We start from the raw sequence: 15,000 nt of genomic DNA on the forward strand, positions 1-15,000 counted from the left end.
CTCATCCGAAAGACTAGCACTTGAACCCACCACCTAGGTTAGGAAAGGGGGGAGAAAATTGCTAACGCCCTGACCCAGGGTCGAACTCACAACCTCTCGCTTCCGAGCGCAAGTGCATTACCACTCGGCCACCCAGTCCTTGTTATATGTCCATGCACGTAGAAGGAAGATCTTGCCCTATGTAAACAGCTGGACACATATGTGTTCGCGTGCATGGGAAGGACAGTATCTTTGACACAAGGCAGTAATAGATTTCCCTCTAATGGCGTTTGCAACAGTTATTCTGGATGTTGTCTGGGAAAAAACTCTCTGTTTGGGAAACGCTGAAACTGAACAATTTGTAAAAAGTCAGCAAATCAAATGGAGAAAACATGGCGATTTTTAGGAGGCACTTGGGTTTACCCCCCGCGGGTTGGGGGGAAGAATTTACCCGATGCTCCCCAGCATGTCGTAAGAGGCGACTAACGGATTCTGTTTCTCCTTTTACCCTTGTTATGTGTTTCTTGTATAGAATATAGTCAATGTTTGTAAAGATTTTAGTCAAGCAGTATGTAAGAAATGTTAAGTCCTTTGTACTGGAAACTTGCATTCTCCCAGTAAGGTCATATATTGTACTACGTTGCAAGCCCCTGGAGCAATTTTTTGATTAGTGCTTTTGTGAACAAGAAACAATTAACAAGTGGCTCTATCCCATCTCCCCCCCCCCCCCCTTTTCCCCGTCGCGATATAACATTGAACGGTTGAAAACGACGTTAAACACCAAATAAAGAAAGAAAGAAAAGAAAGCACTTGGGTTTCAGTAATGCTCCGGACCTGAAAGCATTTCTTCCAACAAAAAGCAGCTTTCCCCAGTACTCTTTGTATGAGGACAGTTCGATGGAAATATGTCTTGGATTACACTATTCAAGCCTCCCCTGCCCCCCCCCCCCCCCCTACACACACACACACACAACCCCAACACCGTTGTTGTTTAATTTTTTTTTTTTTTTTTTTTTTTTTTTTGGGGGGGGGGGGGGTTATTTCACAATGTTTTCGTTCCCTAATGATTGATTACGTGATCTCTCCTGTGAGAGATTACGATGGCTGGAGGCTATTTCAAAGGAACATGGAGAAAATTGGAAACTCATTTGCCTGATTGCTATATCCCCTAGCTTTCTGGCTCGTTATTTCTTCTTTTTCCCTTCCCTAATCCTTTCTTCTGATTCTCTTCCTCTTTCTATTGCGCATTCTTTGCTTCTCTTCTTCTTCCCCAATCCTGTTTTTCTTCCTCTGTCTTCTCCATTTCGACCTAGGATCTTTCTTTTTCTATTATTGTTCTTCTTGTTATTATTGTTCTTGTTCCCGTGTCCTCCTCCTCCTCCTCCTGATCACCATCATCGTCATCGTTATCGTCGTCGTCATCGTCATCATCATCATCATCGTCGTCGTCGTCATCGTCGTCGTCATCATCATCATCATCATCATCATCATCATCATCATCATCATCGTCACCATCATCGTCATCATCCGCATCATCCGCATCATCATCATCATCATCATCATCATCATCATCATCATCATCATCATCATCGTCATCATCATCACCATCATCATCATCACCATCCACATGGCATTTCTTTTTCTTGCTCTTCATCCACTCCTTATCTATATATCTATATTTCTATTGATCTATCTATCTGTCTAAGATTGATCAGTCTATCTGTGTGTCTGTCTGACTATCATATCGTCTCACGCGCGTATCGCCCAACAATACCAATACCCACTTCTTTTTCTCCCTTCAAACATATCTCTCTATCCATTCATCAAGTCATCTCTCTATCTCTGTCTCTGTCTCTTTTTTCTCTCTCTCTTTCTCTCTCTCTCTATCCTCCCCCCCCCCCTGACTCTCTCCCCCCCCACCCTCTTTCCCCTTTCCCCTCCCCCTCTCTCTCTCCTCTCTCTCTCTCTCTATCTCTATCTCTCTCTCTCTATCTCTCTCTCTCTCTCTCTCTCTCTCTCTCTCTCTCTCTCTCTCTCTCTCTCTCTCTCTCTCTCTCTCTCCTATGCCCTACACACCTATCCCCTCCCCCATTCCTTTTTTTACGTTTCATCAAGAATTGTATTTTGCTGGGCCCGTGCGTTTTGTTACGAGCAATTAAGCATCTCCATCAGTTTCTGACAAGGATCCCACTTTTTAAGCACTCAGCTTCCATTACAGACAGAAGTTCCAGTCAAAAAGCAGCCAGATAAAGAGAAACTGAAACGGCTGCGCATGCGCAGTTTCACATCAAGCTTTATTTAAACCCCTGGCGTTCGCAAGATTGCGTGTACATGGGAGAGAGTGGATGCGTGGGAAAAGCGAAGGGGGTTGGGATAAAACAGAATAGAGAATATTTTATTCTCTTGATACATAAATGCTTACAATGATACGATATTTGAAATTAGAATGCAAAACAAATACTGCTAACGTACCCGCGTATGGGTGTGCTTTTGGAGGTGTGTGGGGGGGGGGGGGGGGGGGGGGGGGGGTTGCGTGTGGGGGGGGGGGGGGGTTGCGTGTGTGTATGAATGTCTGTGTCTTTCTGTGTTTTTCTGTGCCTGTCTGTCTGGCTATGTGTCTGTCTGGCTATGTGTCTGTCTGGCTATGTGTCTGTCTGGCTATGTGTCTGTCTGGCTATGTGTCTGTCTGGCTATGTGTCTGTCTGGCTATGTGTCTGTCTGGCTATGTGTCTGTCTGGGGCTATGTGTCTGTCTGGCTATGTGTCTGTCTGGGGCTATGTGTCTGTCTGGGGCTATGTGTCTGTCTGGGGCTATGTGTCTGTCTGGCTATGTGCCTGTCTGGATATGTGCCTGTCTGGCTATGTGTCTGTCTGGCTATGTGTCTGTCTGGCTATGTGTCTGTCTGGCTATGTGTCTGTCTGGCTATGTGTCTGTCTGGCTATGTGTCTGTCTGGCTATGTGTCTGTCTGGCTATGTGTCTGTCTGGCTATGTGTCTGTCTGGCTATGTGTCTGTCTGGCTATGTGTCTGTCTGGCTATGTGTCTGTCTGGCTATGTGTCTGTCTGGCTATGTGCCTGTCTGGATATGTGCCTGTCTGGCTATGTGTCTGTCTGGCTATGTGTCTGTCTGGCTATGTGTCTGTCTGGCTATGTGTCTGTCTGGCTATGTGTCTGTCTGGCTATGTGTCTGTCTCTCCTTGTGTCTTTTTATCCTTGAATGTTTCGGTGACGTAGATGGTTTATTAATTTATATGTGCATGTGAGTGTACATGTTTCTCTGTGTATGTCTGTCTGTCTGTCTGTCTGTCTGTCTGTCTGTCTGTCTGTCTGTCTGTGTATGTGTCTGTCTGTCTGTCTGGTTGTCTGTCTGTCTGTCTGTCTGTCTGGTTGTCTGTCTGTCTGTCTACCTATCTGTTTGTCTATCTGTCTATGTGTCTGTCTATGTGTCTGTCTGTCTGTCTGTCTGTCTGTCTGTCTATGTGTCTGTCTGTCTGTCTGGTTGTCTGTCTGTCTGTCTGTCTGTCTGTCTGTCTACCTGTCTGTCTGTCTGTCTGTCTGTCTGTCTGTCTGTCTGTCTGTCTGTCTGTCTGTCTGTCTGTCTGTCTGTCTGTCTGTCTATGTGTCTGTCTGTCTGTCTGTCTATACCTGTCTGTCTGTCTGTATGTCTGTCTGTCTGTCTGTCTGTCTGTCTGTCTGTCTGTCTGTCTGTCTGTCTGTCTGTCTGTGACAGATTCGAGTGCTTAATCGTGAAGAATACTGTGAAAACTGGGAAAACAAAGGATTCTTCGTGTCTGTCCGTTTCTTTGTTCAGTTGTAAAGAAAAGAAAAATAAAGAATTGGGAAAGAGGAAGAATAAAAACAATAGTAACATACACATGCAAGTTAAGTAGAGGCGACCACACTTACGTAACATACGTTTGGTTTAAACATTGTATTATTGTGTCATGATGGCAGAGGATGCGTGGTACAGTGGTTGGTTTACCGGCACGGTTGGCCAAGTGGTAAGGTGTCCGCCCCGTGATCGGGAGGTCGTGGGTTCGAACCCCGGCCGGGTCATACCTAAGACTTTAAAATTGGCAATCTACTGGCTGCTCCGCCTGGCGTCTGGCATTATGGGGTTAGTGCTAGGACGGGTTGGTCCGGTGTCAGAATAATGTGACTGGGTGAGCCATAAAGCCTGTGCTGCGACTTCTGTCTTGTGTGTGGCGCACGTTATATGTCAAAGCAGCACCGCCCTGATATGGCCCTTCGTGGTCGGCTGGGCGTTAAGCAAACAAACCAACAAAAAGTGATTGGTTCGAGAAACGCCATGCAGGCTCCATACCTCCGTCTTGAGCCCTCTAGGTTTGCTGTAGGGGTTGCCCCACCCTTAGCTCCTGGCCCATAATTAATATGTCCTACCCTGGGAGCACAGGGGGGATTGTTTCTCCGAGGATCCCACCCCGTAGCTAGAGGTTTTACCGCGCCTCTTGCCCGCGTGATGAACCCGTCATAGGATACATAGGGTATTTCATGGGGGAAAACAGAGCAATTAACCTGTTGCCCCGCCCCTCTCCTGGTAGGATCACCGCCAGTTGGTCTGCGACTGCTTATTCGTCCAGTCGAGCCTAGCTAACCCCCATATCTGTGAGCTATTCCCCTGTCCGCCACCTGGGGACGCACTTGGTTGCGGGTGGTCGCCCCACTGAGAATCCCTCACTCTAGGTGTGGAGAAACTCAGTCTGTCCAAGTCAACAACAAAGAAACACACCAGGTTGAACTTATAAAATGTTCTTCTAATCACGGGAAAAGCCCAGTTAAAAAAAAGATTTTTATGTAATATCACGAACAAAATTACGTTCTTTGCAATTTTTTGTTTTTATAATCCTGACTCAGAAAAGATCACGAGAGGCTGTCTTTACTTCAGTTGGTGTGACACTGAATTCTGACACATTTTGGGAGCCTCGATGTCTCATGCGGTCATTGTCAAACTGAAAATAGGGAAGACGAGATTCAGTTATATTATTTGATTTTTTGAGTAGATATAAAAATAGTCCTCTTTCATTACGTACCAGAAACGTCCCTGTGCTGCTATTTTTACAGTTGCTACTAGCGAAATACTAATTCTGAATCATTATTAGACAACCTGTACTTGCTCTTGTTCTTTATATTTGAGATTTTGTTCTTTGTTGCAGACGCGACGTACATGTCACGTGCCCTGTCCAGGAGAATGCCGTCTGTCAAGGTGGTCACAGTGGTCCAAGTGCTTCATCAGATGTCAGGACTATGAACAAGGTGAGTCTGGCTGGCTGGCTGGCTGGCTCTTTGCGTCTCTGTCAGTCTGTTCGTCCGTCTGTCTGTCTGTCTCTGTTCCAATGGTCACAGTGGTCCAAGTGCTTCGTCAGCTGCCAGGACTATGAACAAGGTGAGTGGCTGGCTGGCTGGCTGGCTGGCTAGCTAGCTTTAAGCCTTTATGTCTGTCTTTGTGGTCCCAAATGTTTCATTAGCTGCCAGGACTATGAACACAGTGCGTCTGGCTGGCTGGCTTGACTGGCTGCTTTTGGTCAAAGAAACTACAATGGGAAGAAGGATAACTTCCTCATTGGGCATGCTTAGAAAAGAGAATGGCTAAATACGAGTTATTCCCCTTTTCTACATGCTGACCTGGCTGTCGCCTGCTTTGTCATGACTAGTACAGTCGATCTTTCTCATGTTGTGACTTGCTTTATTTTCACATTTTCGGTATTTAAAACGGCAAACACACACACACACACACACACACACACATACACTGAAGAAATTTCCATTCTGATTCGGTTATTTTATTTGGTGCTATATGTTTGCTTCACATTGTTTCTTCTTTTACATTGCTTGAGGTATCCCAATTCGCTAAACACATCCATAATGCATGCATGGCTCATTCGAAAGAGGGCAACTGAACAACTGATGCCCAATAGCAATAAATACTGAACAACTGAACAATAAATAGCAATAAATGATGACAGTGCCAAGTTTTTAAGTACAAAGTGAAATCATGTGACTGGACAAAGGCACAATTACAAAATACAAAAAAAAAATCGAAGCCCATTTTAAATTAAGTTCTCAGCTCATGGGGAAGCATAAGGTGACCCTAGAAACCGAAATTAGGAGACCTCCCGCCCCCAGGGCAGACTACAAAAAAAAAGGGGGGGGGGGGCTAATTTGTGAAAAAGTATAAAAGGAATCAAAAACTGTATACATGTATTTAGTTAATACCCTAAAAATTGTATAGTATATACAATGTCAGACCCTAAAGAAAGTTTGTTAGTCATTGCTCAGGCAAAACAAAGCAAAATAGTCTGTTTACGGTATCCCGACCAACCCTATTTTTCCCCGCCAACCCTAGACTTTTTTTTGGCATTTGGAGAAAAAGAAAAAGAAAAAAAATCAATTTTGTTCCTGTTTTTTTGCAAAATAAATTAAAAAGATGGTTATAAAAAAAAAATTAAGAAAAGCCGACCTACCGACCCTCTTTTTGTGTGCCTATGTTAATGTAAACAGACTAAAAGGTACATGTACATCACAAACAACACACCAGGGATGCTACTCCCCCCTTAAAAATAGCCATGAGTCATAGGTGTGACGTTTGAATCTTTTAGCTAAATAAAACCATAGGCAATTGATCGGAAATATCAGGAAAAATCTTAAGTTTATTATTTGTTTGCTTGGACCAATTCTCTTGCCGAAGAGTTTTACAGTAAAAATTGATTTTACGTCAAAAATATCACAGGAATATCGAATGTTGAGGTAAGGCTGGGATAGCCAAGTTCAAGAATAACGGAAGGTGACTGTTGAATCTTTTTGAAAATGTATAAAAATATAGATGGTAGGCAATTCAAAATTAAAAAAAGGACTCTCGGAGCATGGACTTAATGAGTCAAAAATTAAAGAAGGCTCTATGAGCCGAAGTACATGTTTTGTCTATTGTCTTTTTTTATTTTGAATTCCCTACCATCTATATTTTGATACAATTTTGGACCCTCTTTGTACGGAGAGAGTTGGCAATTGTTAATCACATTCTCTCATCTCATCGACTCTCCTTCGGCTCCTTGGTAACATGCGTTCCGTCTCTGCCAGGATTGGACACAGCAGCAGATAACCGGTAAATATGTAACAGGCATAAATGGCAAAATAGCTCGCCTCGCCTGATAATATATGAGACAACTGTTCTATTACAAAGTCTTTCTTGGGAGGCTTGGCTAATTTACTCGCTCGTTTTACACGGGGTTCCATCGTTTTCTTTTCTAATCGGAAAACCTTGCTCCTCAGTTTGTTGACCTTCTGCCGAAGTTCCGCTTCACGAGGGGATGGGGAGGATGACGACTTTGATGCTTTACATCCTATGTCCTCCAGGATCGCCTGAATGTCATCTAAAAAAGAAAACACACACACAAAACACACATAAAATAACATAACCATAACAAGTTACAACCTGGAAGAAATTAAAACACGTGTAATTAAATCACAAAATGAAAATAAACAATAGCGTAGGAAGGCAGGCCAGAAATGAAGTGTATTAGCAACTATGGATACGATGTGGAACAATGATGGAATTGACCTTGTTTGGTACTGAATGGGCGAGGCCATTAGAACTGTACCCACGGAATACGCGCTATATAGGCTTTATATTGATTGATTGATTGATTGATTAGGACAACAGTACCAGGTAAACTCCTCACACACCATGCCTCTTTCTTTCTTTCTTTATTTGGTGTTTAACGTCGTTTTCAACCACGAAGCTTATATCGCGACGGGGAAAGGGGGGGGGGGGGGGAGATGGGAATAGAGCCACTTAATTAGACGAAAAACCGAGGTCCCTTCGTGTACACTAAAATTGGGGCGTGCACGTTAAAGATCCCACGATTGACAAAAGGGTCTTTCCTGGCAAAATTGTATAGGCATAGATAAAAATGTCCATCAAATACCCGTGGGACTTGGAATAAAGTAAAAAAAAATCCATCTCACACGGCATTAAGTCTCAGGAAACATGAATACACGCATGCAGGGAAAAAAAAATATGGGTAGCGCCGTATGTATGGCAGCTTGCTTTCCCCGGGGAGAAAGCAGCCCGAATTTCCATGAGGGTAACCTCACTGGACTGTAAATCTTATCCAATCCAATCCAATCCTAATTGTTTCTTGTTACACCATGCCTCTAACAGGATATGTTTCCCATCTTTACGTGTGGGAACTACAGGTACAATTTCATCCATCCATGCATCCGCCCTATACAGCTTCTTCTTCTTCTGCGTTCGTGGGCTGAAACTCCCACGTGCACTCATTTATTTGCACAAGTGGAATTTTATGTGTATGACCGTTTTTACCCCGCCATTTAGGCAGCCATACGCCGCTTTCGGAGGAAGCATGCGGGGTATTTTTGTGTTTCTAAAACCCACCGAACTCTGACACGGATTACAGGATCTTTTTCGTGCGTACTTGGTCTTGTGCTTGCGTGTACACATGAAGGGGGATAAGTCACTAGCAGGTCTGCACATAAGTTGACCTGGGAGATCGGAAACATCTCCACACTTAACCCACCAGGCGGCCGCGACCGGGATTCGAACCCTCGACCTTCCGAGTTAATAGACCGACGTCTTACCACCCCGCCACAGCGCCCGTCACCCTATACAGCAATTATCAACTATGTAATGGATGGGTTTAAACATTTTTTGATGTCAGGGTGTTCTTCATGGTTAAAAATCTCTTACCTGGTTGAACAATTTGTGCATCAGGCGACAGGTCGGTGCTGGCTTCATTTGTAGCTACCCTTTGCGATGGTGGCTTCCTCCCACTAGCAACCTGCAAATGCACAGCTCTTTAACTGACAAACTCACAACCAACACCCAGTCACAATGATTGAATGAAACAATTCTCCCAATTTAATGGCATTGGTCTTAGGCCACACAAAAAAGTGTATGTTTCTGGTAAGGCAAAACAAAAAATAATCTGTTTACGGTATCCGGACCGACCCTATTTTTTTCCCACCGGCCCTAGACTTTTTGGGGGCATTAAAAAATAAAATTAAAATATTCAGATGGCTAAAATACAAAAATAAAAAGCCGACCTACCGACGCTATTTTGGGGGGGCCTATGTTACCTTAAACAGAATTTTTTTGTGACCTAACATGACTAAAGGTGGAGATTTTTTTTCTAAACTTTTTTTTTTTTAAACCATCTTTTTAACTTATTTTGTTGAAAAACAGGAAAACAATTGATTTTCGAATACCCCTTTTATTTTTGAAAATGCAAAAAAAAAAGTCTAGGGTCGTCGGGAAAACATAGGTAGGGTCAGGTGACCAGAAACATACAACTTTTTTGTTGTTGACGCCGACCCTATACCTTTTTTGCCATTTGGGGCTGTTTTTTGGCAAAATAAGTTCATCATATCATCATAATCAAGACGTCGATCCAAAATAAGTAACTTTTTTTTTGTTGGCCTTATCATTTTTTGCACTAAATGCAAACAGGCATTATTTGATGGGAACAATGCTGTTTTTTTCAATTCTTACATCAGCCTCAAACTTGTCATTACTCAACCTGCATTTAATAGTGTGCTTCTTTGGTTTGCAAAAACCTAAAACCAATAAATAAATAACCTTCGGTGGTGGATTGGGCACTGCAACCAATGTCGGGACAGCATTCCACACAAGTGATCCTCTCTGCAGGATTGTTTTACTGGTTGGCCTCAAAGTGATCAGTACAAAGCTTGAGACCTTGAACATCAGCTGGCTGCAGCTTTTCAAAGTCCTCTCGCCTTGTGAATTGCATCCATATTCTGCACCTAGTTTGACAATAAAAACAACAATGTTATTGTTAAACTAAGCAAAAAGGAAAGACAAAAAAAGCTAAATCAGATCTTCAGTCTAAGTCTAACGCTCTGCCTGAACGCAAAACGGATGAGTGATGTACCTAAATTTGTACTGTAGTTTTCCCGTAAGCAAGGTTTGATAAAGGATTCGGCAAATATGCCCACGGGTTTGTCATCAAGTGTAAACTGTTGTTTTGTACTGACTGCTGACTCACACTCACAGTCGTAAGTACTCGCTGACGCTGTAGTCTACTGAGTGAGTTGACTCGAGCCATTGCATTCTCATTCTGAAGAAGGTAAACCTGATGAAATAATCACTGCACAACCCACCTTTTTTCTTCTGTAGGGAACTTGTGGAAAGTTTTCCCGAAGCAGCTCTGTTTGTAACGGGCGTTCTTGCAACAAAAAGGCGAGCACAATTTACCACCACCTCGCACACGATCGGTACCTACGCGATCCGCCATTTTGTTTTCGCCGCCAGCATGTGACTAGGGACGATAACCCACAAACACTTTTTCGCATTTTCTTCGCAAGTTCCACGTCTTCCTTATGTACAGTGTTTGTTTTGGTGTCTTGTCTCTCTCTGTCTCTCTCTCTGTCTCTCTCTGTCTCTCTCTCTGTCTCTTTCTCTCTCTCTCTCTCTCTCTCTCTCTCTCTCTCTCTCTCTCTCTCTCTCTCTCTCTCTCTCTCTCTCTCTCTCTCTCTCTCTCTCTCTCTATCCGTTTGTTTACTCCAAACTTTCCCATTTTGTTTTACCCTGTCATAGAATCCCATATGACATCCTTGCACAGCTTAGAGGGATTTGATTGTATTGGTTTCCAGTGACCACTGACATATTGACAGATATGTAACAAGAGAAGGGGCAAGCAGTGAAGGAGCATCAGCTTATTGATTTTGACAGCAATGTTTGAATATGGGAAAAATAAGATGTTCGGAGAAGGATGGGGTGAGGGTTGGGGTGGGGGGTGGGGTGGGGTGATCAGTGTAAAAGGGTGAGGGGGATTGGCATTTAAAGAGATTTTTTTGAGAAGAGGTTGTAACAACGGAGAAACATTATCTAGGGTGGAGAAAGAGAGAAAGTAAAAGGAAATAAACATACATTCTGCTTGCCAAACAAGAGGGAAATAAAGTATTCTTTGTAGATGTGTGTTTGAAGACGTGTGTGTGTGTGTGTGTGTGTGTGTGTGTGCGTGTGAGTGTGTGTATATTATGTGTGTGTGTGTGTGTGTGTGTGTGTGTGTGTTAATATTATGTGTGTGTGTGTGTGTGTGTGTGTGTGTGTGTGTGTGTATATATATTATGTGTGTGTGTGTGTGTGTATGTGTGTGCGCGCGTGTGTGTGTGTGTGTGTGTGTGTGTGTGTGTGTGTGTGTGTGTGTGTGTGTGTGTACGTGTGAGAGAGAGAGATACAGAGAGAGAGAGAGAGAGAGTGAGAGAGAGAGAGAGACGGAGACATAGAAAGAGGGAAATAGATAGACAGAGAGAGAAAATAATGTGGAAATACAAATACCCGCAAAAGGATTCCCTGCGTGATGCGATCTTTAAAATAAATACCCGTTTCCCGCCCTCTCGAAAGTACTTTTATACATCCCCCTCCCACCTTCCGAAAAAATAGGCTTAAAAACACACTGAATTAAATCAAATAGATAATTTTTTTTAGAAAGCAGCCTCCAGCCTCCTCCCTTTCATCACGGGTTCCACAAAAACAACAACACAAAATATTGGTAATCATTATCTGTGCCCGAACGGCTTCCTTGCAATGTTTGCGCCGAGAGACACAAAATATTATCGCAGTCTGTATTGGTGAACAGAAGATAAACTTTGGGTGAGATATGAGAGCGCATTCTAGATGACCGCATTCGCGTCATAAATCGGACGTGGCATTCTGCATTCGCGTCATAAACCTGACGTGTTTGATAAGCATTCTGTATTCGCGTCATAAATTTGAGGTGTGTTATAAGCATTCTGCATTCGCGTCATAAATCTAACGTGCTTTATAAACGTTTGTGCAGCGCTAACGGCCCACAGCTATAAATCTTCTGAGGAAAAGAGTTTGGACTGGAACTGACGCTTTGCGGGTGACAGGGGGTTATACCAATGATATTTGTCTGTCTGGAAGAAAATGAGCGTCGTTTAGGTCCAGTAGGCATCGATTGAGTACTGGCATTTTCTTCTTTCAACCATGTGACGTCATAGTACGACAAAAACTCATATTTAGGCGGCTAGCCGAGACGACAAAAGAATGCATGCTTGTGTGTGTTAAATCGTTAAAAACTACAAAGGGATTCTAACAAAAATTGATCGATACATAAATGTTATTTGTATTTGTAATCAAAATATGAGATTTTACACAGATCTCGACAGTCATTGTTCACCTCGACCGATGGCTGTCTCGATCCGGGTAAAAGGCCAAATTTTGGTCAAACATACAAATAACGTATTATAGAGTAGATGGGGAGGATGTGGATTGTGGGGAATGGGGGGGGGGGGGGGCCTTAGCAACGCAAACGCTGCCTCGACTAGCTGGCTGGCTCTCTGCCTGTTTTGCTGGGTTTTTTTTTTTTCATTTGGAATATAAACAAATAAACTGTGGTTTATACATGTATATTATCAGACTTTCCGCAATTTTTTTTTCTCTCATAAAGTTTTCGTTTTGTTTCATGTTTCTTTCCGCAGGGCTGGGTGGCCGAGTGGTAACGCACTTGCGCTCGGAAGCGAGAGGTTGCGAGTTTGACCCTGGGTCAGGGCGTTGGCAATTTTCTCCCACCTTTCCTAACCTAGGTTGTGGGTTCAAGTGCTAGTCTTTCGGATGAGACGAAAAACCGAGGTCCCTTCGTGTACACTACATTGGGGTGTGCACGTTAAAGATCCCACGATTGACAACAGGGTCTTTCCTGGCAAAATTGTATAGGCATAGATAAAAATGTCCACCAAAATACCCGTGTGACTTGGAATAATAGGCCGTGAAAAGTAGGATATGCGCCGAAATGGCTGCGATCTGCTGGCCGATGTGAATGCGTGATGTAGTGTGTAAAAAAATTCCATCTCACACGGCATAAATAAATCCCTGCGCCTTGAATATGTGCGCGATATAAATTGCATAAAAAGAATTAAAAAATCCCTGCGCTTAGAACTGTACCCATGGAATACGCGCGATATAAGCCTCATATTGATTGACTTTCCGCAAACTTTTTGTTTAAATTTCAAAAGGTTTTCGTTTTGTTTCATGTTTCTTTCCGCAGTGTTTTTGTTTCAGCCCTCTTCCTTTCTTCGTCCTCCTGTGTTTGTTCCTTCATCATAGTCTTGTTCTAATGCCTTCTTCTCCCCCGATGTTCTTTTCGGAAGAAAAAAAACCCGTCTGCCATCTCGTTGCTAATGCTAAAGTAAGTTTAATCTTTTTTTTTTTTTTTTTTTTTTTTTTTTTTTTTTTGCCAAGCACATCATTCTGGGGCTTTTAATCGATAACATGCATCCGTCTACAATGTATCATCATCATCATCAAGTTTAATCTTGTTCAGAAACATCTACTTCGTTTTTTTATGTTAAGCCGTTGGTCACATTATGTTGTTATTTTGTCTTCTTTTTAGAGCATCATTTTTTTTTTATGTGTATCGGATTATTTGAATTACAACGTAAAGGCTCAGTCCTCCCCGTGTAACCGTTTTGTCTCGTCCTCCCCGTGTAAACGATTTGTCTCGTCCTTCCCGTGTAAACGATTTGTCTCGTCCTCCCCGTGTAAACGATTTGTCTCGTCCTTCCCGTGTAAACGATTTGGCTCGTCCTCCCCGTGTAAACGATTTGGCTCGTCCTTCCCTTGTAAACGATTTGGCTCGTCCTTCCCGTGTAAACGATTTGGCTCGTCCTTCCCGTGTAAACGATTTGTCTCGTCCTTCCCGTGTAAACGATTTGGCTCGTCCTCCCCGTGTAAACGATTTGGCTCGTCCTTCCCTTGTAAACGATTTGGCTCGTCCTTCCCGTGTAAACGATTTGTCTCGTCCTTCCCGTGTAAACGATTTGGCTCGTCCTCCCCGTGTAAACGATTTGGCTCGTCCTTCCCGTGTAAACGATTTGGCTCGTCCTTCCCGTGTAAACGATTTGTCTCGTCCTTCCCGTGTAAACGATTTGGCTCGTCCTTCCCGTGTAAACGATTTGGCTCGTCTTTCCCGTGTAAACGATGTGTCTCGTCCTCCCCGTGTAAACGATTTGTCTCGTCCTTCCCGTGTAAACGATTTGGCTCGTCCTCCCGTGTAAACGATTTGGCTCGTCCTTCCCGTGTAAACGATTTGGCTCGTCCTTCCCGTGTAAACGATTTGTCTCGTCCTCCCCGTGTAAACGATTTGTCTCGTCCTTCCCGTGTAAACGATTTGTCTCGTCCTCCCCGTGTAAACGATTTGTCTCGTCCTTCCCGTGTAAACGATTTGGCTCGTCTTTCCCGTGTAAACGATTTGTCTCGTCCTTCCCGTGTAAACGATTTGTCTCGTCCTTCCCGTGTAAACGATTTGGCTCGTCCTCCCCGTGTAAACGATTTGGCTCGTACTCCCCGTGTAAACGATTTGTCTCGTCCTTCCCGTGTAAACGATTTGTCTCGTCCTTCCCGTGTAAACGATTTGGCTCGTCCTCCCCGTGTAAACGATTTGGCTCGTCCTTCCCGTGTAAACGATTTGGCTCGTCCTTCCCGTGTAAACGATTTGGCTCGTTCTCCCCGTGTAAACGATTTGGCTCGTCCTCCCCGTGTAAACGATTTGGCTCGTCCTCCCCGTGTAAACGATTTGGCTCGTCCTCCCCGTGTAAACGATTTGGCTCGTCCTTCCCATGTAAACGATTTGGCTCGTCCTCGCCGTGTAAACGATTTGGCTCGTCCTTCCCGTGTAAACGATTTGGCTCGTCCTTCCCGTGTAAACGATTTGGCTCGTCCTTCCCGTATAAACGATTTGTCTCGTCCTTCCCGTGTAAACGATTTGTCTCGTCTTTCACGTGTAAACGATTGGTCTCGTCCTCCCCGTGTAAACGATTAGTCTCGTCCTCCCCGTGTAAACGATTTGTCTCGTCCTTCCCGTGCAAACGATTTGTCTCGTCCTCCCCGTGTAAACGATTTGGCTCGTCCTTCCCGTGTAAACGATTTGGCTCGTCTTTCCCGTGTAAACGATTTGTCTCGTCCTTCCCGTGTAAACGATTTGGCTCGTCCTCCCCGTGTAAA

At 43.8% G+C, this 15,000-nt stretch overlaps 1 protein-coding gene and 1 long non-coding RNA gene across 2 annotated transcripts in view; one reads left to right on the forward strand and one right to left on the reverse strand.

Annotated features, from left to right (window-relative positions):
- LOC138946563 (thrombospondin type-1 domain-containing protein 7A-like) overlaps positions 1–5,247 on the forward strand; it is a gene marked incomplete at its 5' end in the record, with an annotated part of 24,246 nt that extends 18,999 nt beyond the window's left edge. Inside the window, 2 exon segments of the mRNA XM_070318005.1 lie at positions 3,933–3,942; positions 5,153–5,247. Of these exon segments, the coding sequence (XP_070174106.1) occupies positions 3,933–3,942; positions 5,153–5,247 (105 nt within the window).
- A 1,410-nt stretch (positions 5,248–6,657) lies between these two features.
- On the reverse strand, positions 6,658–10,364 carry LOC138947456 (uncharacterized). Its single transcript, XR_011449666.1, has 3 exons — positions 9,592–10,364; positions 8,704–8,794; positions 6,658–7,366 (listed from the first exon to the last, which is right to left on the reverse strand). It is a non-coding gene; the product is annotated as an uncharacterized lncRNA (long non-coding RNA).
- Positions 10,365–15,000: the final 4,636 nt, after the last annotated feature.

Source organism: Littorina saxatilis, linkage group LG14, assembly GCF_037325665.1.
Source record: "Littorina saxatilis isolate snail1 linkage group LG14, US_GU_Lsax_2.0, whole genome shotgun sequence".
Taxonomy (NCBI): Eukaryota; Metazoa; Mollusca; class Gastropoda; order Littorinimorpha; family Littorinidae; genus Littorina; species Littorina saxatilis.